Source organism: Salmo trutta, chromosome 4 (genome assembly GCF_901001165.1).
Source record: "Salmo trutta chromosome 4, fSalTru1.1, whole genome shotgun sequence".
Lineage (NCBI taxonomy): Eukaryota > Metazoa > Chordata > Actinopteri > Salmoniformes > Salmonidae > Salmo > Salmo trutta.
Genome location: NC_042960.1, coordinates 4,122,287 through 4,149,641, shown reverse-complemented (window position 1 = coordinate 4,149,641; position 27,355 = coordinate 4,122,287). Strand labels below are relative to the sequence as shown.

Below are 27,355 nucleotides of genomic sequence, written 5' to 3'. Positions count from 1 at the left end.
AATCACACACTTACAGACACACACTCACACGAACGCACAAGCACGCACGCACTAGGGTTTAAGAGCGGGAACCGCTATTTCCCGGCCAAACCCATTATCGTTTCTGCGGATAAATAATGGAGATGAACTGGTATATTATAATCAATTATTTCTACGAACAGCATGACGTGAAATGGAACTGGTAAATTATATACAATGTCTAAATAGATATATATAGAAAGAGAGAGAGAGAGAGAGAGAGAGAGAGAGAGAGAGAGAGAGAGAGAGAGAGAGAGAGAGAGAGAGAGAGAGAGAGATAGTTTCAATTGCTTTGGCAATGTAAACATATGATTCCCATGCCAATAAAGCCCTTTGAATTTAATTGAGAGAGAGGGGGCGGGGAGAAGAGACAGAGACAGAGAGAGAGAGGGAGAAAGAGAGAGCGAGAGAGCGAGAGATAGACAGAGAGAGAGAGATGGGGACAGGAAGTGAAGAATGGCCAGTAGTGTCCAGACAGACAGAGCGTGGCAAGATGGAAGGAAGGAGGGAGGGAGGCTGTTAGATTATCTCTCTCTGTGCAGACCTCCCTCTGCTCTGATTAAGATCAGACACGTCAGCACTCTGGACCTGATGGATCCCCAACATTAACCCACCCTCCCTCTGCTCTGTGTGTGTGTGTGCGTGTGTGTGCGTGTGTGTGTGTGTGTGTGTGTGCATTTAATGGTGTGCCCTCAATTACCTGAGGGGGTATTGGTGTTAGCATGAGAACACGTATGTGTGTGTGTTTCAAGCCGGGCCTCCTCCATTACCTCAGGTCAGAACAAAGACCCAGGCGTGGCTAGGGGGGATCAGTGATGGAGTTCAGCGGATAAGCAGTGTGTGTGTGTGTGTGTGTGTGTGTGTGTGTAGCAGTGGGCTCAGGTGCTAGCCTCTCGTAATGACTAGAGCTGAGCACACAGGTTTGTAGAAGAGCACCGTACAGCATATTCTGGCCCCAGGGCACAGCTGGGAGATATAGGATAGTATAGGACACACACATTGGCATGCGCACAAACGCACACCAACGCACACACACACGCACAAATACACGCACAACATTATTTCACTCATACCAAATTGTTACATAAGAAATGCCTTCCCACACACTGCAGACACACATACATTCTCTCTCTCTCTCTCTCTCTCTCTCTCTCTCTCTCTCTCTCTCTCTCTCTCTCTCTCTCTCTCTCTCTCTCTCTCTCTCTCTCCTGCGTTTCTTTTCTAAGGATGCACCAAAACAAAAGCACCCTGTCTCTTAAACCCCTAATAATAACAGCGGCCATATTGTCCAACACCTGCCTCACCATCTCTTAACCTCCGCTTCCCATCCCTCCTTCCCTCCATTCCCATGGCCAAACACGGCCGTCCCCAGTCTCTCTAATCTATCATCAACCCCCCCCATTCTGGATCTGAGCAGCAGCACTGGGCTTGGCTTGTCAGCCTGTTTATTTTTGTCTACAACGGAGAATGATAGTGTTTGTCCCAGCGTACTGTCTGACAGACAAGAGGGAATGTAAGCGGAGGATGGTTAGCTTAGACAGGATGGTTAGCTTAGACAGGATGGTTAGCTTAGACAGGATGGTTAGCTTAGACAGGATGGTTAGCTTAGACAGGATGTGCAACGGAATGATGACCATGTTCTGAGATGGTGGTCCACAGCATCGCAGTCTCAAGAGACAAATCAAATCAAATGTTATTTGTCCCATTCATCGTAAACAACAGGTGTAGACTAACAGTGAAATGCTTACTTACGGGTTATTTTCCCACAATGCAGTTAAAGATCAAAAATAAAACATAGAAATAGTGACACAAGGAATAAATACCATATATTTCTTGTGCCTTGGGGGTTAGACGTTAACACAGCGTCTGTTGTGGCTGTAAAGTACAATCCATGAACAGGAATGAGATATGACCAGGAACAACTCTAGTCCGGTCATGATGTCAGGAGAACCAATGGGTAATTCCACGCACTATCCCAATATCTTTGTTTCTCCTCATCCTCATGCCATTAGAAAGTAACCTCACATCCTTCCCCCGACGAGGAAATGAAGACAATTGATTGGTGACAACATTGCCATGCCAACGGCAGAACAAGTGGAAATGTTATCCCTGCGTGAAACCCCCAAAGGACCCCGCAGGATTTGCATTCCCCAAATTGAAGTCCGACCTCCCCATTTACAGCCAAGCTGTCACTTCAAACAAAAGAATTAAAACATAATTTTTTTGTTGCCTTTTTGCCATTTGTCAAGTGTTTAATTTAAATCTTCCTTTGATAGCCTTTCGGGTGACATTGAAACTCAATAAATAATCATGAAGCAATCATAACAACACATAGCCTATTCATCATATCGCTAATCACTACCTAAAATAGGCCATTAACACTTTGATGAACTCTGACCTTTTTGTACCACGTCATCTGCAACCAGCTTTAATAATATAACTATATTTCAGATCTCATTATTATTCTCATGGTGTTAGTCTATGGAGTCTTCACTGACATGGTGTTAGTCTATGGAGTCTTCACTGGCATGGTGCTAGTCTATGGAGTCTTCACTGACATGGTGCTAGTCTATGGAGACTTCACTGACATGGTGCTAGTCTATGGAGTCTTCACTGACATGGTGCTAGTCTATGGAGTCTTCACTGACATGGTGCTAGTCTATGGAGTCTTCACTGACATGGTGTTAGTCTATGGAGTCTTCACTGACATGGTGCTAGTCTATGGAGTCTTCACTGACATGGTGCTAGTCTATGGAGTCTTCACTGACATGGTGCTAGTCTATGGAGTCTTCACTGACATGGTGTTAGTCTATGGAGTCTTCACTGACATGGTGTTAGTCTATGGAGTCTTCACTGACATGGTGTTAGTCTATGGAGTCTTCACTGACATGGTGTTAGTCTATGGAGTCTTCACTGACATGGTGTTAGTCTATGGAGTCTTCACTGACATGGTGCTAGTCTATGGAGTCTTCACTGACATGGACTTGTGTTGAAGTGAATGTCATTGATACGCCCCCGTCTTTTGGGCAGATTCCATATCGTTGTTTAATGTTCATTTGATCTGATAACCAAATTGTCTCCGAGATACAGATTACGACTTCAATGACCAGATTGCGTGTAGAATAGTGTAGAATACAATAGAAAGAATAGCTAAGAATAGAAAGTAGAATATTATACATATATTATAACATAGAATAGAACAGAAATTGTAAGTTGAATTTGATTGCTGGCATACTTCCATCGTCAAATCACATTCCAACACATAAACCCCGGCCACTCCAGCCCATGTCAACCAAGGATAACCCATCCAAAATAGATGTGACTTATCTCCATTGAGGCTCAGGGCTGTCATGCATCCATGTTTAATGTCTCGCCGACACGCCAAAGAATCTTCTCCTGACTCGTCGAGGGGGTCCTAAACTAGTGTGATGTCACCATCAAAGAGTTAGCTTTGAAGAATCACCCGCCGCGTTTAGTGTGCAGCGCCGCCAAATCTACAAGCGCCACAAAACAGTGTTCTGAAATCCACACAGAAACCGTGTCTGAACAGCTTTGATCTATGTGGATCGACGTCAAATCATGGCTCACTGGGGATTCACATAGAGCAAGACTGTGTATTGATGCCACCCTATAGCATGTAGCGATAGCTAGAGGAATAACGCATCAGTAATAGCAGCAGCAATAGTACCGTTCAAAAGAGATGCTTGGTTATTCTGTCATCAAGGCCGGTTACTGCTTCAAACACCAAGACCACTGATATCAGAAACACTGTGGCAAGCTGCAGCTTCAGAGCACCATTGTCAGTCACCCCCCTCCCCCCTCCCCTCCCCCCCAGGTAATGAAGAGGTGAGCCTATATCTGTCCGAGGGGGATCCATCTTTTATGTGTTTTCTGCTGCTCGCCTATTGATCTGTTTGTTCGAAGCAACAGTCTGGTTTCAGCTGGGTCAAACCAGGAAATAAAACACACAGCCGAGGCATTTTGCAGCAATATGGATCCCTACTCTGCCTGGCCGCCTGCGTTTCTCACAGAGGATACAGTAACAAGGAGAGGAACGATAAACAGACGGGAAAAGACAGAAGAGGAAAAGTTAAGGAGAGGAGGAGGAGATGTGCAGACAAGGGGAAAGGTGACTTGTACAGGAAAATAGACCTGGGAGAGAGAGAGAGAGCGAGCGAGAGAGAAAGAGCGAGAGAGGGAATTCATTATGTTAATATTGTAAATTAATCACTTCATTCCCAAAGTATGCTTTGGCAATATCTACATTGTTTTGTCATGCCTAAAAAGCTATTTTAATTTAATTGAGAAAGAGAGAGTGAGGCAGAAGAAATGAAAAACAGTGCTATAGTGCTAGGTATGTGGTTATCGAGCTCTGTCTGTCTGTCTGTCTGTCTGTCTGTCTGTCTGTCTGTCTGTCTGTCTGTCTGTCTGTCTGTCTGTCGCTCTCCCTCTGTCGCTCTCCCTCTGTCGCTCTCCCTCTGTCGCTCTCCCTCTGTCGCTCTCTCTCTGTCGCTCTCTCTCTGTCGCTCTCCCTCTGTCCCTCTCCCTCTGTCCCTCTCCCTCTGTCCCTCTGTCCCTCTGTCGCTCTCCCTCTGTCGCTCTCCCTCTGTCGCTCTCCCTCTGTCCCTCTGTCGCTCTCCCTCTGTCCCTCTGTCGCTCTCCCTCTGTCCCTCTGTCGCTCTCCTTCTGTCCCTCTCCCTCTGTCCCTCTGTCGCTCTCCCTCTGTCGCTCTCCCTCTGTCCCTCTCCCTCTGTCGCTCTCCTTCTGTCCCTCTCCCTCTGTCCCTCTGTCGCTCTCCCTCTGTCGCTCTCCCTCTGTCGCTCTCCCTCTGTCCCTCTCCCTCTGTCGCTCTCCCTCTGTCCCTCTCCCTCTGTCCCTCTGTCGCTCTCCCTCTGTCGCTCTCCCTCTGTCGCTCTCCCTCTGTCGCTCTCTCTCTGTCTCTGTGTACAGGGGGGAACGCGGCCCATTAGTCAGCGCACGTTGACATTTATCACTTTGAGGGATTTCACTAATATCTGGAGGATATTGGGAGCCATGGTGGGAATAACACCTCGGAAAATGCATCTGCACAATTGGATTTGGGACCAGGAATGCCGGCGGCCTATGGGAATGGCTGGGGGCCTCGCGAAAAACCCGCACCGCTCTGTCTCTCACACACGCTCACACAAACACACTCGCTCTCGCCCTTTTATTTGGTAGAAATTAAATGCCTTCCGGCGTATTTTAGGTTATTTTGAAGTCGCCGGCAGATTTGATTGCAGGAAGCCATTATGAAAACAGAAGGGGAAGAACATCAGCAATTGGCAGGCGGGGTCACCTCATCCAAACTTATTTGCATATATATTATTATGGGCGGCCCCAGGGGCCCCGGGGCGTGCTGGGTATATTACAGACTAGGCCGCCCCCCTGACCACCCCGCGCCAAATTGAGTTGAAAAGACAAATAGATGAAAAACAAGTAAATAGATCCGCAACTTTTGACAGGTTTGTTTATCTGTCAGAGGCAGAGCATTGGATGGAAATATTCATGGTAATGATCTCAAATCGTATCCTTTTCCTATATAGTGCACTACGTTTACCATAGAGCTCTGGTCAAAAATAATACACAAATAGGGTGACATTTGGAGCGCACACTCAATTTTGGTACGCCCCCGCTCTCTCCCCATCCAGACAGGATTTCCATAGGCTCCATTTCACACGCCGTCCACTTTCACAGCTGGGTTTCTGTCATAGTTAGAGAAGGCTGTTTACCTGTGCCTTGAGCCACGACAAATGGTCTATCTAAAGCCATTAACATATTCACATTAACATGTGATTTGATCTGGCTTTTTGTCCCGCTAAGAATTTCATCCACAGTCATGTTTAGCCACTAATTTAACATTGGGTTCCCCTTCCGCCTGATCACTGAATGTTTTTCAATTGACCCATCTATCAAGTGAGAAAACCTTTCCTCCGCAAGCCTCATCTCGTCTCCATGAGGACATGATATAGTTCCCTAGCAACATCCTTACTCAGTGAAGATACTCTATCAGCATGATTTAGGTTGGAGCAGAAACCTGCATAATCACTTAGCTACAATCGAGGACTAATGTTGAGCAAACGGAGCATTTAGTTGGTCTTATGAAACCACTCTTAGATATCTTGTATGTTAACACGTTGAGGTTTACATGACATAGACGTGACATAAACCTGACATCAACATGACATAGCCTTGACAAGATCCCAAACAACCAGCGTAGGTACACGTTCACATGCATTTCCCCTCTAGCCCTCTAGGGGCACTATGGTCACCTCACCGCGGTGAAGTTCATGACCTTAAAGAACCAGACTGGGAACTTTTCAACACTCGTAAAGCATTACATGGGACACACTACCACCCTTACAACAAGCTACCTCTCAGCACACGGTCACACTTCCCCTCCAGACCTCCAGGGGCACTATGGGTAACTCACCACGGTGAAGTTCATGACCTTGAGGATCCAGATGGTGAGCGCCAGGTTGACGATCATGGTGACCAGGAGCAGGAGGATGAAGAAGTAGAGGCAGCGCTTCCTCCAGCCGTAGATACCCACCGGGTAGGCCTGGGCACCTTGGTGTACCCGCTGGCTCAGGGTGTTGGGCTGGGCCGCGAGGATGTACTGCTCCTGGGTCATCTGGAGGAGGAGGGGGAGAGAACAGAAATGCTGGTCAGACTTGGGATTCAAACCCACAATCCTCCAACTGATGAAGCACTTCTCTAACCTCTAGGCTATCTGCTGCCCTCTGTCACTTCCAAGGTAGGGATGGAGAGAGAAGGTGCAGTGAGAGGAGAGAGGACAGACATGGATGGGGGATGAGGGTTAAGACAGAGAGAGGTGACAAAGGGATTAGGGAGGTGAGGTTGGAGGTTAGCGGAGATGGGGGAAGCAATGGAGTGGAAGGCGCGAACAGGAAGAGGGAGACTGAGAAGTTAGTAAGGGGAGAGGGGATGAGGGAAAGGGTTAGGACCAATGGGACAGGGAAAGAGAGAAAGGGTTAGGACCAATGGGACAGGGAAAGAGAGAAAGGGTTAGGACCAATGGGACAGGGAAAGAGAGAAAGGGTTAGGACCAATGGGACAGGGAAAGAGAGAAAGGGTTAGGACCAATGGGACAGGGAAAGAGAGAAAGGGTTAGGACCAATGGGACAGGGAAAGAGAGAAAGGGTTAGGACCAATGGGACAGGGAAAGAGACAAAGGGTTAGGACTAACGGGACAGGGAAAGAGAGAAAGGGTTAGGACCAATGGGACAGGGAAAGAGAGAAAGGGTTAGGACCAATGGGACAGGGAAAGAGAGAAAGGGTTAGGACTAACGGGACAGGGAAAGAGAGAAAGGGTTAGGACCAATGGGACAGGGAAAGAGAGAAAGGGTTAGGACCAATGGGACAGGGAAGGGAGAAAGGGTTAGGACCAATGGGACAGGGAAAGAGAGAAAGGGTTAGGACCAATGGGACAGGGAAAGAGAGAAAGGGTTAGGACCAATGGGACAGGGAAAGAGACAAAGGGTTAGGACTAACGGGACAGGGAAAGAGAGAAAGGGTTAGGACCAATGGGACAGGGAAAGAGACAAAGGGTTAGGACTAACGGGACAGGGAAAGAGACAAAGGGTTAGGACTAACGGGACAGGGAAAGAGAGGATGGGAGGCAAGAAAGAGGGGTCAAGGTTAGAGAGAGAGAGAGAGAGAGAGAGAGAGAGAGAGAGAGAGAGAGAGAGAGAGAGAGAGAGGGAAGGAGAGGATATGGATGAAGTGAGGCAGAAAGCGGAAGAAGATGACATAGAGGAAAGGAGGAAGAGAAGGTCAAAGAGAGGGGAGGAGGGATGGGGGAGGAGCAGATGGGAGATAGAAAGAATGGACATATGACGGAGAGAGAGAGAGAGAGAGAGAGAGAGACAGAGAGAGATGCTATTTGGCCCTAAACAGAGAGTACACAGTACACAGTGGCACTGTGACTGACCCAAACTTAAGGAAAGCTTTGACTATGTACAGACTCAGTGAGACTAGCCTTGCTATTGAGAAAGCCCGCTGTAGGCAGACCTGGCTCTCAAGAGAAGACAGGCTATATGCACACTGCCCACAAAATGAGGTGGAAACTGAGCTGCACTTCCTAACCTCCTGCCCAATGTATGACCATATTAGAGCCACATATTTCCCTCAGATTACACAGATCCACAAATAATTCGAAAACTAACCCGATTTTGATAAACTCCCATATCTACTGGGTGAAATACCACAGTGTGCCATTACAGAAGCAATATGTGTGACCTGTTGCCACAAGAAAAGGTCAACCAGTGAATTACAAACACCATTGTAAATACAACCCATATTTATGCTTATTTATTTTCCCCTTTGTACTTTAACCATTTGTACATCGTTACAACACTGTATATATACATAATATGACATTTGTAATGTCTTTATTCTTTTGGAACTTCTGTGAGTGTAATGTGAATTGAATTGAGAGAGAGACAGTGTGAGAGAGAGAGACAAAGAGAGACAGAGAGAGAGAAAAAGAGAGAGAAAGAGAGACAGAGAGCAGTGGATAGAGCAGAGATTGCGAAGACAGGTGGTGTGGAACGAAGGAAGGAAGGAAGGAAAGGAGGGAGGAAGGCAAGATGAGAACGGAGAAAGAGAGCGTGCGAAGGAGAGCGGGAGAGATAAGAAAGACAGGAGAGAAAACCCATTCGTTCTACTGCTTGAAGAGCTGAGGATAGGAAAGATACCACTCTGCCAGGCCTCTGGTATCTCCCTGTAGATCTCTAGTCTATATTGCTGGGCTCTGCCTGGATTCTCACTAAAAAGTCTAACCGGGAACTATAGAATCCATTCGACACATCAGCGAATGCCCATTACTCACAAGCCCATAGAAAATTACACGGTGACGTATTGAATTAGCAATAGTGTTCAGCAGCAGTGTTCTGCTATTGGAGATTGCAGACATTCTCACTGGCATTTTCACCGCTTGCCAAACTTGATTGTTTGTGTAAACAGCATGACTGTATTCTACCATTCAGAATGCTGTGTTAGAAGTCCAAAATGTCACCGCTATTTCCTTTTTAGTGCCTATGGGCCTTGGTCTAAAGTAGTGCACTGAAGAGGGAATAGGGTTCTATTTGGGACGGAGACGTTGCCTGGGCTCAACAGGTCAGAGCTGCTTCTCACAGCCCCGGGACTTCATGTGGCTATAAATATCTAATGAGCAATGCATTAGAAGTGAAGAAACATAACTTCTCATTCCCACCACCTCCTCCCTCAATCTGTGTCTCTCTCTCTCTCTATTTCCTCTCACTGTTTGTTGCCTTTTCCCATTTCTCATCCTTCTTCTGAACATCACTAATGTGGCCACATCTCTCCTCTCCCTCTCTTTCCTGCTCTCCCTCTTTACCTCACTCCTTTCTCTGGCCATCTTTTCCCCCTCCTTCTCTCTAGCTCTCTCTCCATTTCCCTCTTTTTTCCTCTTACTCTCTCATTCCTTTCCCATCCATCTCTCTCTCTCTCTCCATCCATTTCTCCATCCCCCTCTCCCTCTCTCTTTACGCTACCTGTATGCCTCTCAACCCTCCACCACCAACCCCATGTAGTCTCAATACATTTCTCAAATTGTACTGACAAGGAGCAATCCATCACGCCCGGGTCTCCCCGCCTGAGAGGCTTTCCGATGGGGCCGCAACGTGACTTTATTAACGCCTTAACAGCCAAACGCCTCTGCTGTCGCGGCAACCCAGGCGCCGCCGCCATCCAATCAGCCTGATAGCGTCTTGTGCTGCATCACCACATCTTAGCAGCCATTCAAGAAGGGAAGACTTTAGAGAAGAAAGTAGGGGGGAAAGAAATGGGAAAACTCACAGAATGAGGTTGGTTGTTTGTTTTGAGGGGGAATTTCCCAGAATTCCCTGGGTAGAGATATATGGAGGGAACGGGATGGAAAGGAAAAGGGAAGAGATGGAGGAATGGCTCAGCTGTAAACCAGTGATGTGGGAGATAGAGGTGAGTTATATTGGTGAGGTTTAGTTGAAGAGGTGTGGAGAGGTCTGGGTTAAAGGTACACTGATGACTCATAGAGAGACTAATGTTAAGGGTAATGACACTACATCGTCAGTCAGATACTTGCAGGAGGCGTGTGTGTGTGTGTACCTGCCTGCCTTCGTTCGTGTGTGTGTGTGTGTGTGTGTACCTGCCTGCCTGCCTGCGCGCGTATGTGTGTGTGTGTACCTGCCTGCCTGCCTGCGCGCGTATGTGTGTGTGTGTACCTGCCTGCCTGCTCGTGTGTGTGTGTGTGTGTGTGTGTGTGTGTGTGTGTGTGTGTGTGTGTGTGTGTGTGTGTGTGTGTGTGTGTGTGTGTGTGTAATGACTCATGCCTCAGTCAGAGAGGAGTAGCGAAAGCATCAAGGGACAGGAAGGGATCCAGCCAGCCAAGATGTAATGCTATTTTCTCTTCCTGCAGATTGCCCTATTGAATCCCATTCCCCAAATGGATACACATCTCCTCTGATACAATGACTCAGAGTACAGGTGATTGAAGGTGTGTAAGAAAACACTTGATGCATCCCAAATAGCACCCTATTCCCTATATGGCGCACTTTAAAGGGAATACAGTGCCATTTGGGACACCGACACAGCTCATCAGAGAACTGGGAAGGAGATAATGGTGTTGGGACGGGCAAGTGACTTTTCCTTGTTAAAGACAGGAAAGGAGGACGGAGAAGAGAAAGTTTTGACTTGCTTCAATATGTGGTTGTTTTATCTACCTGAGATGAATGCACTGACTGAAGTGCTCTGGATAAGAGTGTCTGCTAAATGACCAAAATGTAAATGTAACTGCTAAAGATGCAGTCTGGGATCTTAAGGTCAACAAATTCGTAAAAAAGTATAATTTGATTCGTAACATATCATACGAATTGCAAAACATTATTATTTGACAGTTCTTTGCAGGACGTAACATATCAAATTAAATGTATGACGTAGTACACAATTGGATGACATAGTACAAAATTGGATGACGTAGTACACAATTGGATGACGTAGTACACAATTGGATGACGTAGTACACAATTGGATGACGTAGTACACAATTGGATGATGTAGTACACAATTGGATGACGTAGTACACAATTGGATGACGTGGTACACAGAAAGCGGGGACTCGTTTTGGACTGAGGCTTTCAAAACTACTGGCTGAAATTATACAAATGTTCTGGAGTGTTCCTTTAAAAACTGCCAAAGGGATGACCAATTTTGTTCTTTGAAAGATTGTCATCTTTTGCGGTCTTCCGTATCATGTTCGACCTGCCTAACAGGCATCGGATTGTATGGTCGAGAGGAAAAGTCATATGTTAACTTCACTGACTAGCGCACTCGTTCTGTCAAACCAAACATGTCAAATATGTAACATGTTTCCTCAATCGATACGGCTTTCAACTTGCTTCAATTTCATGCAATGACATTCGGCAGAGTTTGAGCACACATGGTAAGCCGCATTAACAAATCAATACATCTTTTAAAAAGGTCATAGCAGTTGCTGCTGTAACTCAACTTACGGTAGAGAGATAGACAGTGCAGATTTATGGCTAATTAAACTTTGCCGTCACAAGAGTGGGTGTGTGTGTTTGTGTGTGCAAAAAGTACACATGTAGGATCTTAGTTTGATCAAACTGTTGTTGCAGGAAATACAAACTTGTAGTGTATTTGATTTTAAAGAGACTTCTAAAGTTTGTAATTTCCAATTTAAAATGTCAGACTTGTGTCCTCCCAAGTGACACAGCGGTCTAAGGCCATGACCGGGAGTCCCATAGGGCGGCGGACAATTTACCAAGCATTGTCCGGGTTAGGGGAGGGTTTGGCTGGGGGGGGGGGGGGGGGGGGGGGGGGGGGGGCTTTACTTGGCTCATCGGGCTCTAGCGACTCCTTGTGGCGGGCCGGGCACCTGCAGGCTGACTCCGGTCATCAGTTGAGCGGTGTCTCCGCTGACAAATTGGTGCAGCTGACTTCCGGGGTAAGCAGGTGGGTGTTGAAAAGGGCGGTTTGGCGGATCATGTTTCGGAGGACGCATGACTCGACCTTCGCCTCTCCCGAGCCCGTTGGGGAGTTGCAGCGTTGAGACATGATCGTAATTGGATCGCAATTGGATATCCCGAAAAAGGGGGTAAAATATATAAGACAAATAAATAAATCATCAAACCAAATCACTTCAGCATCCGTTATCTGACTTCCGACTGTAAAGAAGCAGTGTCCTCCTTCCCTAGTTTCCCTGATGAACTTCCCCAGTGGTAGGTTCCTAAGGGTGTACCGTGCTGTCCTATGTAATCACTCTCATTTCCATATCCAATTAATGCCTCAATCAAGGTTTAAGGCAGGAGGAAGTTGGCCAGGGAAACTTGGGAAGGAGGACACTGCTTCTTTACAGTCAGATAATGGATGCTGAAGTGATTTGGTTTGATGATTTTAAAAGGAGGTTGTCGAGGAAAGTAGGCTACGTCTCACTGTGTGTAAGTGTGTGTGTAAGTGTGTGTTTGTGAGAAGCTTATAAATAATGATCTAACTGGTGTGTTTGTGTATGTGTGTGTGTGTGCGTGCGTGCGTGCGTGCGTGCGTGCATGTGCGGACATGTTTAACTATAGTTGGGGGGCCCAGAAGTCCCCACAAGAATAGTAACCGAACAAAAATGTACCGGGGGGGGGTGTTGTTCCCACGACTTCAAATGCTAAAGGGGTTTAGGGTTAAGGCTAGGGTTAAGTTTAGGGAAAATAGGATTTTGAATGTTCCCAGAAGGTTAGTTATACAAGGCTGTGTGTGTGTGTGTGTGTGTGTGTGTGTGTGTGTGTGTGTGTAATTCATTATTAATTAATTAATTATAAGCCAAACCATAATTCACATTCCCTGATGCTGCAAGATTATTTTCCTGCTGTGAGAAACGGTTCAATTTCACTCCCTGCCTCCTCGTCCATCCCCTCTCCCTGCCTCCCCGTCCATCCCCTCTCCCTGCCTCCCCGTCCATCCCCTCTCCCTGCCTCCCCGTCCATCCCCTCTCCCTGCCTCCCCGTCCATCCCCTCTCCCTGCCTCCCCGTCCATCCCCTCTCCCTGCCTCCTCGTCCATCCCCTCTCCCTGCCTCCTCGTCCATCCCCTCTCCCTGCCTCCTCGTCCATCCCCTCTCCCTGCCTCCTCGTCCACCCCCTCTCCCTGCCTCCCCGTCCACCCCCTCTCCCTGCCTCCTCGTCCATCCCCTCTCCCTGCCTCCTAGTCCATCCCCTCTCCCTGCCTCCTCGTCCATCCCCTCTCCCTGCCTCCTTGTCCATCCCCTCTCCCTGCCTCCTCGTCCATCCCCTCTCCCTGCCTCCTCGTCCATCCCCTCTCCCTGCCTCCCCGTCCATCCCCTCTCCCTCCCTCCCCCACCCCCTCGCTCCACATTAGATGTTTGAGAAAATCAAACCTCCTAGGCTGAAGTAGCCCTGCACAGGCTATCATCAAACAAACTCACTTCAGCATCGGTTATCTGACTGAAAAGAAGCAGTGTCCTCCTTCCCAATTTTCCCTGATGAACTTCCCCTGTGGAAGGTTCTCAAGTATGTAGTGTACTGTCCTATGTAATCACTCATTTCCATATCCAATTAACGCCTCAAACAAGGTTTAAGGCAGTTGGAAGTTGGCCAGGGAAACTGTTACATCTGCGCCTGCCACGCCCTCTACTGCTCATCCTGTGTCTCCCTAACCTGCCGCCACTCCCACAGTGCTCTCTCCCTGTTCCTCTATGTGTGTGTGTGTGTGTGTGTGTGTGTGTGTGTGTGTGTGTGTGTGTGTGTGTGAGTGTGTGTGTGTGTGTGGGCGGACACAGGTGTGCTGGAGGCTGAGCAGATCCCCACCAGCTGCAACCTGTTCCATAATCAAGACCTCTACAAGTACTCAGCCTTGCCACTTCCACGCTGCCAGATTGTAATCTCTGCTCAGTCAGTCTCTGTTTTTTTAGCTGTTAGTTCCTGCTTAGATTCTGTTTTCGTGTTGTGTCTGTTTTCCTGTGCTTGACGCTGTTTTCCTCTCCTGCTCTGACTCTGGTCCCTGTCTCCAGTCCCACGTCTCGTCAGTCCTGCTACACTGTCCTGGACCGCCCACTACACTGCGTCCTTGGATTCCTCTCCGGACCTGCTTACCCAGTCCCAACTCCCCTCGCTCCAGCCTCAGCCTCCGCACTTGGCTTCCTGCAACCTACCCGAGCTTCCCCTGACCTGCAACCCACCTTCCCCCTGTGTTTCAATAAATACCTTGGCTACCTCATCCCAGTCTCCTCATCTGAGTCTGCTCTTGGGTTCACCTGCTCCGCACCGCGTGGAAGAAACTTGAGAAGGAGGACACTGATTCCGTTCAGCCAGATAACGGATGCTGAAGAGAATTGGTTTGATGATTTTAAAAGGAGGGAGATGGAACTGGTTGTCGAGGAAAGTAGGCTACATCTCACTGTGTCTAAGTGTGTGTTTGTGAGGTGCTTATAAATAATAATGTAGCTGCTTTGTGTGTGTGTGTGTGTGGAGCACGGGGAGAAGATGTAATACAGTGTGTTTGCCTGAATCCTCGTGGCCCCGTGAAACTGATAAAAAGCCATGATTCTAGACTCGTTATCTGAGAATTTTTCACGACTGAGTACTGCACAGTTAAGGATTACATGACTCAATGCTCACCAGGCTCGCATTCTCCATGTCTTTAACAGTGTGAGGAACAGCTGTGTGAGTGTGTGTCTGTTTTCTGTCACACATGATATCACACCAGATTGTAATCATGGAACTATTACACACCATACAAGCTATAAAAACACACATTACTGCAGGGCAGGAGAGGGAAATATTTTGGTATCTGAGATTGTTCTGGGAATTCTGACACAGGAACTGCATTGGGAGGAATTCTGTTTAACATGCTTTTTACATTTGTATCACAAAACATTGAGAAATTAGCATTTTTAGGCCCTTGTAAGACCTACACATCTCCTGCAATTATTATAATTTGTTTTACCTTTATTTAACTAGGCAAGTCAGTTAACCTCTATGGGTCGTCTTGACACAACATTCTGAACAGATATGCAATGATTCATTGGATCAGTCTAACACTTTGCATATACACTGCTGCCATCTAGTGGCCAACATCTAAATTGTGCCTGTGGTGGAATAATACGTTATGGCCTTTCTCTTGCACTTCAAAGATGATGGTACAAAAACAACAAAAAAAACTTTTTTGTTTCTTTGTATTTTTTGTAATCCTTTAAGAACAAATTCTTATTTAAATGACGGCCTACACCAGCCACACCCAGACCACGCTGGGCCAATTGTGCGCCACCCTATGGACTCACAATCACAGCCGCTTGTGATACAGCCTGGATTCAAACCAGGGTGTCTGTAGTGACACCTCAAGCACTGAGATGCAGTGCCTTAGACCACTGCGCCACTCGGGAACCCACTGCAAGACCTTATGATCTGTATATTGTACATGATAGACATCATGGTGTTATTAAACTCCATAGTGTGCTCTAACTTCTAGAATATGTCTAGACTCTGAAATACAAATGTTCACATTCATTTATTCATTCATTTATTCATCATTCATTTATTCATATGAATATCTAAAAACGACCCTTTTTGATTGTGCTCATTTTAAGACATATTTTTTGGAACAATAAACTCTACAAGTACATCACATTTACAGAGTGGGCTCGGAGCTAATTCGGAAGTTCTGATCAATGTTATGAGCACCACCAACACAGTGAATGGATTCAAACTCCTGCTGCTAGTCATTTGCTGAATGTCAATTTCTATGTATACAGTAAAATGGGTCATGTCATTAAAAGTACCAGACAGCCACTCAAGAGTATATTGTTCCAAACCATATGTCTTAAAATAAGCTAAATCAAAAAGGGAAAATATTCATATTTCTAGTGTTGAATAAATGAATGTGAACATTTGAATGTCAGAGTTTGTGCATATTCCATCAGTTAGATGACACTATAAGAGTGTGACGACACCATGATGTCTGTATCTGGTACAGTTCACAGGTCATAAGGTCTGACAGGAGGCATGTCTAGGTCTAACAAGGGCCTAAAGTGGCTACGTTCATCATGATTCTCAAACAATATACGTTTTGTGATACAAATGTAAAAAGCATGTTAAACATTCTTTCACCCAATGAAGTTTCTATGTGAGAATTCACAGAACAATCTGAGATACCAGAAATATTTGCCGCTGGGCTGGCGTGGACAGTTCTTTACCTTTGATAAAGACTTAGAACATTACACACAACAAATATTTGTATTCATTTATACTGCATTTAACACTTTTGTCCAAAGCAACGTACAGTAATGTGTGCATACATTAGATATAGTGGTGGCCACGGCCAGAAATCGAACCCATAATTCTGGCATTGCATGTGTCACACTCTTCCAACTGAGCCATACAGGACCTCACTGAGCCACCCTTAGATAAACAGTCCTATGTTGTGTGTGTGTGTGTGTGTGTGTGTATAAATATGTGTGTGTGCTTTTGTGTGTGTGTGTGTGTGCGCGCTTTTGTGTGTGTGGTGGTGTGTGTATGTCCGGACCGGTGGTTTTGACCTGCCAGCCTATCTCCCTGTGCGGTCAACCGCCCAGTAATCCTTCAGATTTAGTGCGGCCAGCCGAGCTCCAGTGTTTGTCGTGAACACACAGAAACACACAGCGAGAGATAATGTTAAACTACAGCACCTAAACCCATACATTATCTAGGACCCCTGGATACCTTGTTTTGCAGAACTACACACTGGAATCTGACAGAGGGTCAAACTAATAACCCAAGCTTGCAAACTTGGTCTGTGTTCCAAATGGCACCCTATTCCCTGTGTGGTCCACAAGTAGTGAACTATATAGGGAATAGGATGCCATTTGGGTACTAGAGGTTTCCCTCCTCTAGTTTGTCAGAAAAGTAGTGGACCCTTAACCCAGTGGGCCCTATACCCTGTTACCTGCCTGTGTACGGCCAAGACCACTTTAATGCTTACAGTATTTTGAAAATGTTTCTTGATAGCTTATCTCGTGTACTGCAAAGACCACATTTAACTTCACAAATTCCTTGTATAATTATTTTATGTTTTATAAATCTTAAGAATTATGTATAGTGCTTCACTGGGTAATTATTTGTGTAATTTATTCCCTTATTGCCTGTCTATGTTCGTTGGGGAGGTATCCTGTTGTTTTATGTTCTCTACCTGGGGATATTAGGAAGTTAATTACAGATGTAGGATCTTAATTTGATCACCCTGCCGCAGGAGAACTTGCCTGCAATGCAGGAAATGTAAAACATGTACAGTAATGCATGAGGTTTAAAAAGGCTTCTGAAGTTTGTAATTTTCACTTTGAAATTTCAGACTTGATTTTCCCTTATGAAAAAAGTTATCAACCCCTACAAAAAAAGCATATTAACTATAATCCACAAAATAATTCAAATTTACTGTTGATGCATGATTATTTCCTGCTGTAGCATACTGGCTCAAATTGAGATCCTACATCTGTGGTATGTGGTCTCAGAGCTGATAGGCAGGTATCCTGTTGTTTTAAACTATCTACCTGAGGATGGTAGTTAATTAGTGTAATGTTTCAGACCTGATGGGAGTCAAGAAGGAGATAGGGTACAAAACAGATTAGTGACAGGCTCAATTAGAGAACACCCAATAGGATGTCAGGCCAGTCAGCCTAGTAGCATCCTGAAACCTGATTGACCAGGGGCGGACTGGGGCCAGAAATCAGCCCTGGCATTTTCTAGCACACCAGACCATTTTTTTACTTGAGGCCTCAATTACTAGCCAAATAAGGATCTTTCTGTGCAAATGTTTTTTTTTTCAGTTGGCCCACTGGGCTAAAAATGTTCACCAACTGCACCAGTCAATAAAAGTGTGCCAGTCATCTAAGACCACCGCCTACACCATCTAAGACCACCGCCTACACCATCTAAGACCACCGCCTACACCATCTAAGACCACTACCTACACCATCTAAGACTACTACCTACACCATCTAAGTCCACTACCTACACCATCTAAGACCACTACCTACACCATCTAAGACCACTACCTACACCATCTAAGACCACTACCTACACCATCTAAGACCACTACCTACACCATCTAAGAAAACTACCTACACCATCTAAGAAAACTACCTACACCATCTAAGACCACTACCTACACCATCTAAGACCACTACCTACACCATCTAAGACCACTACCTACACCATCTAAGACCACTACCTACACCATCTAAGACCACTACCTACACCATCTAAGACCACTACCTACACCATCTAAGACCACTACCTACACCATCTAAGACGACTACCTACACCATCTAAGTCCACTACCTACACCATCTAAGACCACTACCTACACCATCTAAGTCCACTACCTACACCATCTAAGACCCCTACCTACACCATCTAAGACCACTACCTACACCATCTAAGTCCACTACGTACATAGTCTTAGTCCACTACCTACAACAACACATCCCTCCATCACGTCTCTCAAACCCACCGGACCAACTCGGCCGGACCAGCAGAGCAGGTGTGTGTGTGAGCCTAGTCCAGCCTCTCTTCTGTCCTCTCCATTCTGGCGTTCCCCTAGGAGCTCATGTTGTGACTACAGATGCTCACAGCCCTCTTCACAACTCTCTCTCCCCTCTATTCGGTTTTCTGGCAGATCACCTTCTGCTGACAAAGTCCTCCTCTCCTCTTCTCTCCTCCCCTCTACTTTCCTCCCTCTCCTCTCCTCTCTGCCACCACGCTGTCTGTCTGCCATCACCACGTCACTGTTGCTTGTTGTTCTGTAGGGGTCTCTGTCTCTGGACAGAAAGAGGAGGATGGAAACGCATATATTCAGTGTTTGCATCCAAAATGTCAGCCTGTATTGTGCACTACTCTTGACTGGAGTGCTGTGAAATGCAGTTCAGGAGGCAGACACTCTTTTCCTTTCAAACCCATGGAAGAGAGTGATCAAGTACACATTTTGGGAGAAATAAGAGATTATTGGGATGCAGTCCTCGCCTTATTTATGCTGACGAGCGCTAGCATTGTTCCTCACAACATCCCTCCCTGGTGAGGCCTCCCCCTACAGGCCAGATAACAACATTACAGGCTGCCCATAGGCATCCCTGTACATAGGTTTATCTATATACCAAAAGGTCAGGGATCAGTCTAAACAACTGCAGGAGGGAGTGAGAGGAGAGAAAGGTAATTCTTGGCTATGGCATATTAACTCGAGAAGGTAAGACATTTGTGATTGAGGGAAGGACGAGAAAATACAGTATTTTTCTTTGCCATACTTTGTCATGAGATAACGTTGAATAGGCAGCACATGGGGCTTAGTGTGTGTGTGTGTATGTGCGTTTGTGTGTGTGTCAGAGAGGTGATGGAAGTGTGTGTGTACTGTACGTGTGTGTGTGTGTGTGTGTGTGTGTGTGTGTGTGTGTGTGTGTGTAAATCTCTCATGGTGACAGAATCAGAACACCAGCTTTATGATGTTGCTCAGTGAGCTCTGATCCCTCCACTCTTCCTCCTCCCTCTGTCTCTCGCTCTACCTCTCCCTCTCCGTACTTCTCTTTTCATCCCACCTACCACCATTTCTCCCTCTCCCCTTCCCTCTCTCTTCCCCTCCCTGTTTCCCTCCCTCCCTCCCTGTCTTCCTCCCTCCCTCCCTCCCTCCCTGTGTTTTTTCCGTGTCTGTGTCACAAATGTCCCCCTAATTCCTATATAGTGCACTACTTTTGACCAGGGCCCATAGGGAATAGGCTGTTATTCAGGGGATAGGGTGCCATGTAGGATTTATTCCACGGTGCAGTCTCTGACCATTCACTAACCCTCACTGATAGAGCTGTGTGTGTGTGTGTGTGTGTGTGTGTGTGTGTGTGTGTGTGTGTGTGTGTTAGATTTACACCCCACATGTCCCTTTATGCACTCTCATCTATCAGAGTGCCTGATGAATTTCTACACACTGAGAAGGAGGAGAGAGAGAGAGAGAGAGAGAGGGAGAGAGTCTCTCTCTAAACATATCCAATCTCTGTCACAATCAGCCCTACCAAACCACTAGCTCATCACATTCTCCCTCCATTTCCAACCAGCATCACCAGCTTCACTCTTCAGAACACCTCTTTTCTCCCTAATCTGTCAGTTTCTTTTCTACAAGACGCATGCTAAGTGATCATTCAAAAGTCTGCTCACGTGTACACTGGTGACCGATGGACCCTGAGAACGTTTGTCTGTGTGGGTATGTTGTGTGTGCACTTGTGCATGCCTGTGTGTGTGTGTGTGTGTGTATGTAAACCAGGGATTAGCTGACCTTACACCAGTGTAATTGCCCCCTGCTGAAGGTGTGAAGCTGATTGTGGGACAGTTATTCTCCCTTTATGTCCCTTTAGCAAAGAATCAATGTGGAGGCCCTTACCTTTCTCCTTCACCACTACAATTGATGGGCTTTAATCAACGGCCTTTGTGTTCCGTTTTAGTATATTTGTGTGTGTGCTTGCGTGCATGCATGTGTGTGCGCACTTGATTGTGTGTGATGTCAGAGATGACAGAAGTATGATTCATTCGATGTCACAATCCCCCTACCCACACACACACACACACACACGCAACCATAGCTTTGCGCTAACAATCTCAAAACAGATAGTGTACAGTGTAGCAGTAAGTAGATGGTAGGAAGGCAGCACCTCAGGGCTAGGCTAGCTACAGACGTCTGATTAGCGGGTCCCTCTCCCTCCTCTCCCAGATAGATGTCTATGGGGATTATTTTGAAATGGCCGTGGGGCTGTTTACATGCAAATCCCCTATCAGCGCACCTGGATTTCATAACTCAAACCTCCAGGGAGGCTTTCTACACACACACACACACACACACCAAGGCCGCTGCTAACGCAGCCATGTTAGCAAAAGCATTTACCTTTAAGTTATTTGCATAATTGATTTGCTTGCTGTAGACCTTGATGCGGGCGAGTTACAACCTACCACCCTAACCCCATTGAAAGTAGATGGGAACAAAATGCGTGTGTGTTTGTGTGTGTGTATGTGCACGTGTGTGTGTGTGTGTGTGTGTGTGTGTGTGTGTGTGTGTGTGTGTGTGTGTGCTTGTGTGTGTGTGTGATGGGTACTCTGTGTTCTAGTCACACTGCTAGGGAGCCATCTCACTCAAGGGCATCCCAGTCACAATGGCTCTTATAGGTTTACAGCCTGCACTGAGTTACGGCTATTATGTACAGTATAGTACAGTGGTAGTACAGGTAGGGCTGTCACAGCAGGGATACAGCACATCAGCTAACATGTACAGGATGTCAATAGTGTTAGTATATGTTAGCAACTGCATATGTCTGTTGAATGCATTGAGTTGTTCAATTGACTAGGTTTCCCCTTTCCCTGAATAGGGCCATTCGTTTTTTTCTGGTCTTTCCCAAACCTTAATCCTTATCTAAACTGAACTGTTGAAATGTGAAGTTTATCCCCCTCCTGGACAAACGTTGAATACTGAGATTTCTGTTGCACACACACCACAGACACAACTCAAACACACAACACAACACACACACACACACCACAACCACAACACAAACACACACACACAACTCAAAACACACAACACAACACAATGCAAACGCACACACACACAACACAACCACACACACACACCACACGCACAACTCAAACACACAACGCAATGCGAACGCACACACACACACACACACACACACAACACAAACAAGGGTCTACCAAAAGTACTCATCATGCACCAGGTTCCCAACATCGCTTCCCTCCCTGCCCGGCGACCGTTGCCACGGCTACAGCAGAGATATGATCTACTTAATAATTACCCTCACGTTTGATCCGCTCGTTAAAGGATAACACTAATGAAGGAATACAAGATGCGAGGGGCGACAGGGAGACGATGCAAATTACCCTTCACCCCTCTGGCCTCCAAACACGGACGGGTGAGCTGGGCAGGTCGGGGTCCCAGACATTCTTTATCAGCGACATGATCTGACGAGGCGCCGCGTGGCGCCGTAATCAAATCAGCACCCTGCCGGTCAGAATACGCGTCAGACAACAACAAACTCATTAGATAGAAAGCCAAGACAAAGCCTTTATTTCAGACGCATAACAAGTCCTGTAGCAACAGGTCTGGAAGCATAATGCAATGCAGTACAGGACTGTATTTATAAAGGGCATTGCATCAGGTTAACATCCCTTACTACACACACCACACACCACACACACACATACACACACACCACACACACACCACAGGTGGATGGTGGCACATTTAAATGATTAGGACAGGCTCCTGGTAATGACTGGAGTGGAATTAGTGGAATGGTATCAAACACATCTAACAAATGGTTTCCGTGGTTTCCAGGTATTTGATACCATTCCATTGGCTCCGTTCCAGACATTATTATGAGCCGTTCTCCCCTCAGCAGCCTCCTGTGACCCACACATACTTAATGAAAAGCTGAGTCTATATCTGTTGTCATACAGTATGTATTTATATCTATGGGTCTGGCAGTATCACTGTAATACTGTGTCCAGTGTGTATATGGCTCTACTGCAGTAGCAGGTCTGGCTGTATTACTGTAATACTATGTGTCCAGTGTGTATATGGCTCTAATGCAGTAGCAGGTCTGGTTGTATTACTGTAATACTATATGTCCAGTGTGTATATGGCCACAAGGGTGAGAGAGGGGGCAGGGTGAGGGGAGACCACTAGGGTGAAAGAGGGGGCAGGGGGAGGCCACTAGGGTGAGAGAGGGGGCAGGGGGAGGGGAGGCCACTAGGGTGAGAGAGGGGGCAGGGGGAGGGGAGGCCACTAGGGTGAGAGAGGGGGCAGGGGGAGGGGAGGCCACTAGGGTGAGAGAGGGGGCAGGGGGAGGCCACTAGGGTGAGAGAGGGGGCAGGGGGAGGCCACTAGGGTGAGAGAGGGGGCAGGGGGAGGCCACTAGGGTGAGAGAGGGGGCAGGGTGAGGGGAGGCCACTAGGGTGAGAGAGGGGGCAGGGGGAGGCCACTAGGGTGAGAGAGGGGGCAGGGTGAGGGGAGACCACTAGGGTGAAAGAGGGGGCAGGGGGAGGCCACTAAGGTGAGAGAGGGGGCAGTTATGCCTTTGGACAGTTAGAGAATGCCTTTCTATCACATTCATCTTACTGTCAGGCCCAGCATGTCTGTGTGTATCTGTTTATGTGTCACTATGACAGTAGCTTGTTGCTGTGCTGTTCTGTGAATGACACAATGTTTGTTTGTGTGTGTGTGTGTGTGTGTGTGTGTGTGTGTGTGTGTGTGTGTCCGCAAGTCGATGTGTGTGTGCACTCATGTGCATGAGTGATGAGCAATACCCAAATGCATCGGGAGCGCCAGAGTGTGAAATTGTGTGTGTGTGTGTCCATTCCAATGTGTGTGTGTATGTGTGTGTGTATCCATGCCAGTGTTCGTGTGTATGTGTGTGTGTGTCCATGTCAATGTGTGTGTGTATGTGTGTGTGTATCCATACCAATGTGTGTGTGTATGTGTGAGTGTATCCATGCCAATGTGTGTGTGTGTATGTGTGTGTACCAATACCAATGTGTGTGTGTATGTGTGTGTGTGTATCCATGCCAATGTGTGTGTGTATGTGTGTGTGTATCCATGCCAATGTGTGTGTGTATGTGTGTGTGTGTACCAATACCAATGTGTGTGTGTATGTGTGTGTGTGTATCCATGCCAATGTGTGTGGGTCTAAAAGGACACCAGATGCCCATATGAATATGTTACATATGAATATGTTCCTATGAAGGAGGAGACAGACAGACAGATGACATTGACAGCTACTGATCAGGCCTGGTCCTCCATCCCCCTTTCCTGGCAGAGCCGCCCAGCAACAATAAAACAACCCCGTTTTCATCCTTCCTGACAGTGCCCTGTTTTGCGAGGCAATATCTTTTGACAGTAAAAGCGTCAAGTGTGTCCCAATGCCACCCTATTCCCTACAGGTACACGACTTTTGACCAGAACCTATGGGCCCTGGTCAAAAGTAGTGCACTATATATTGAATAGGGACGCAGACCTAATCTAAATACAAAGTTACATCTGGAGCACGATTTAACCAGAAATCAAGAAAAGGAGGAGGAATGAGGGAAAACGGCGTATTAAATATGGAAGTCTCGAATGATGCAATTTCAAGGTCTTTCCATTGATGGCAGGTGAATGTTAATGCCGGTTGGGCTCGCTAGAGAGACGATCAGTGAGGATAAAGGCCTCTGAGCAGGCTTTGATGAAAACATCATTTTATTAGTTAATATCGTAACCCCCGTCCCATGAGTTGATCTGTACTACCCATTCATCCTCTTCTCCCCCTCCTCCTCCTCCAACTCTCCACCCCTACCCTTCCCAAATGCAGAGGCCTTTGAAGCCCCAATGGCTTATCCCTGTCCAGGGGTCATTACAATACCCCATGGATATTAAAACGAACCTGGCATGGTACAGTGCTATAAGAGGACACTACCTCTATGTCATTAGAGAGGGTATTGGCCCAGGGTGGAAACTCACAATACTAGACATTGAGGAAATTGAAACAGCCTCTGTCAACGTGTACAAGTCTGGGACAGTAATGGTGCAGGGCATCCTGCACCATTACAGGATCAAAGAGAGAGCACAGCAGGAAAAGCTCTTTCTCTGTGATGACTCCTCCATCCTGAGTGAGTCTGATCACACCTCTTCAAAATGTCCTGCAGACAACGATAGTCACCCCCCCCCCCCCCCCCCCCCCCCCCCCGGCACTGAAAACAGCTAGGTCCCACAACTGCACTGCTCCTCCATCATTTAGAGGGATACATTCACAGAGCTGGAGAGAGACATGGTGGAGCTCAGAGAGCTAGTCCACACAATCAAGACAGAACAAACCCACAAAACAGACCAGCACAACAACACCCCCTAACAAGACCCGGAGGGAAGAAGGTGGATATAGACGGCTGTCTGAGAGAACTGGCTGCTCTACGGACTGAGGTGAGAGAACTTAAAGAGGCACACATGGCACTGAAGGACGAGGTCAGAAAGCTGAGCTGTGACAGGGAGCAGAATAATCCCCCAGACAAGCCAGCAGAACAGCCCAGCTCAGACCCAGACCAGAACCTCAACCCCACAAAGGGTAGAAATCTGTCCTTTGGTCTGATGAGTCAAAATTTGAGATTTTTGGTTCCAACCGCTGTGTCTTTGTGAGATGCAGAGTAGGTGAACGGATGATCTCCGCATGTGTGGTTCCCAACGTGAAGCATGGAGGAGGAGGTGTGATGGTGTGAAGGTGCTTTGCTGGTGACACTGTCAGTGATTTATTTACAATTCAAGGCACAATTAACCAGCATGGCTACCACAGCATACTGCAGTGATACGCCATCCCATCTGGTTTGCAGTTAGTCAGACTATCATTTGTTTTTCAACAGAACAATGACCCAACACACCTCCAGGCTGTGTAAGGGCCATTTGACCAAGAAGGAGAGTGATGGAGTGCTGCATCAGATGACCTGGCCTCCACAGTCAACCGACCTCAACCCAATTGAGATGATTTGGGATGAGTCGGACCGCAGAGTGAAGGAAAAGCAGCCAACAAGTGCTCAGCATATGTGGTGACTCCTTCAAGACTGTTGGAAAAGCATTCCAGGTGAAGCTGGTTGAGAGAATGCCAAGAGTGTGCAAAGCTGTCAACAAGGCAAAGAGTGACTACTTTGAAGAATCTAAAATATATTTTGATTTGTTTAACGCTTTTTGGGTTACTACATGATTCCATATGTGTTATTTCATAGTTTTGATGCTATTATTTTACAATGTAGAAAATAGGAAAAAATAAAGAAAAACCCTTGAATGAGTAGGTGTGTCCAAACTTTTGACTGGTACTGTATGCCCAGGCCATGAGCAGAGCAACAGGCCCAACCCCCACTATTACACCTGCCTTATCCCTATCCTGCGACCTAAGAGGTATGTATCAGATGCTCAACATACTCTTCTCACACCTACTGTGATGATCCGGGCCTAATCCACACAAAAACAACACTAGACCCTATGGAACACAAAGCTTTTATTATCTCATATATACAAGGTATGAGGTCAACTGCCTTTGGCCTAAAGAGCAGGAACACAGACTTCATCCAAGAAATCGGAAATACAGACATTGTCATCCTACAAGAAACAAGGTGTAGAGGAGACAGATCCCCTGGTTGCCCTCTAGGTTACAGAGAGCTGGTAGTCCCACTCCACTAAACTACCAGGTGGGAAACAGGGAAGAGACTCAGGGGGTACGCTCATTTGGTATAGAGCAGACCTAACCCCCTCTTTAAAAATAGTCAAAACAGGAACAATTTACATCTGGCTAGAAATGAACAAAGAAATGATCTCAACAGAGAAAAATGTCCTCGTGTGCTACCTATATCCCCCAATAGAATCCCCATCCTTTAACGATGACAGCTTCTCCGTCCTAGAGGGGATGATCAACAATTTCCAGGCTCAGGGACATGTACTAGTCTCTGGCGACCTAAATACCAGAACTGGACAAGAATCCGACACCCTCAGCAAACAGAGGAACAAACACCTACCTATAGGTGACAGCATTCCCTCCCCCATATGCCCCCCACACATAACTACGAAAACGGTTCACAACTCAGCTCTGTCAAACACTGGGTATGTAAATAGTCAAAGGTAGGCTTCGAGGGGACTCCTATGGTAGGTACACCTATAGCTCATCTCTTGTCAATAGACTACTTTGTCACTGAACAGAGCTTTGCTCATTTATGAGGCATCAAAGCCAAAGGAACTGAATAATATTAAGAAATGCTATAGATATTAGGAAAATAGTTTGGAAATCTACCAAAAAACAATTAGGCAACAACAAATTCAATCCCTTTTAGACAATTTCCTGTAAACTTGGCAGTAGAAAACCTAAACAGTATATTTGACCTCTCAGCTTCCCTATCAAATCTAAAAATGTCAAGCAGACAACCTAAGAAAATGAACAACAATGACAAATGGTTTGATGAAGAATGGAAAAACCTAAGAAAGAAATTGAGAAACCTATCCAACCAAAAGCATAGTTCCAGAAAAGCTGAGCCTACACCTTTACTAAGGTGAATCACTAAAACAATACAGAAATACAATACAGCAGGTCAGACATCAATCAGCTCAACATAATTGAAGAACTCATAGAATCTAACCACTTCTGGGAAAACTGGAAAACTCTAAACAAACAACAACACAAAGAGTTATCTATCCAAAATGGAGACGTATGGATAAACCAGAGAGAGAGAGGAAGAAAGCAGGAGAGA

At 46.4% G+C, this 27,355-nt stretch overlaps 1 protein-coding gene across 2 annotated transcripts in view; it reads right to left on the bottom strand.

Annotated features, from left to right (window-relative positions):
• The window catches only part of LOC115191684 (zeta-sarcoglycan), a 208,143-nt gene that overhangs the window by 127,260 nt on the left and 53,528 nt on the right, over window positions 1-27,355 (bottom strand). For both annotated transcript variants that reach the window (XM_029749529.1, XM_029749530.1), the window contains exon 2: window positions 6,470-6,670. In XM_029749529.1, the coding sequence (XP_029605389.1) occupies window positions 6,470-6,670 (201 nt within the window). The remainder of the gene's footprint in view (window positions 1-6,469; window positions 6,671-27,355) is intronic.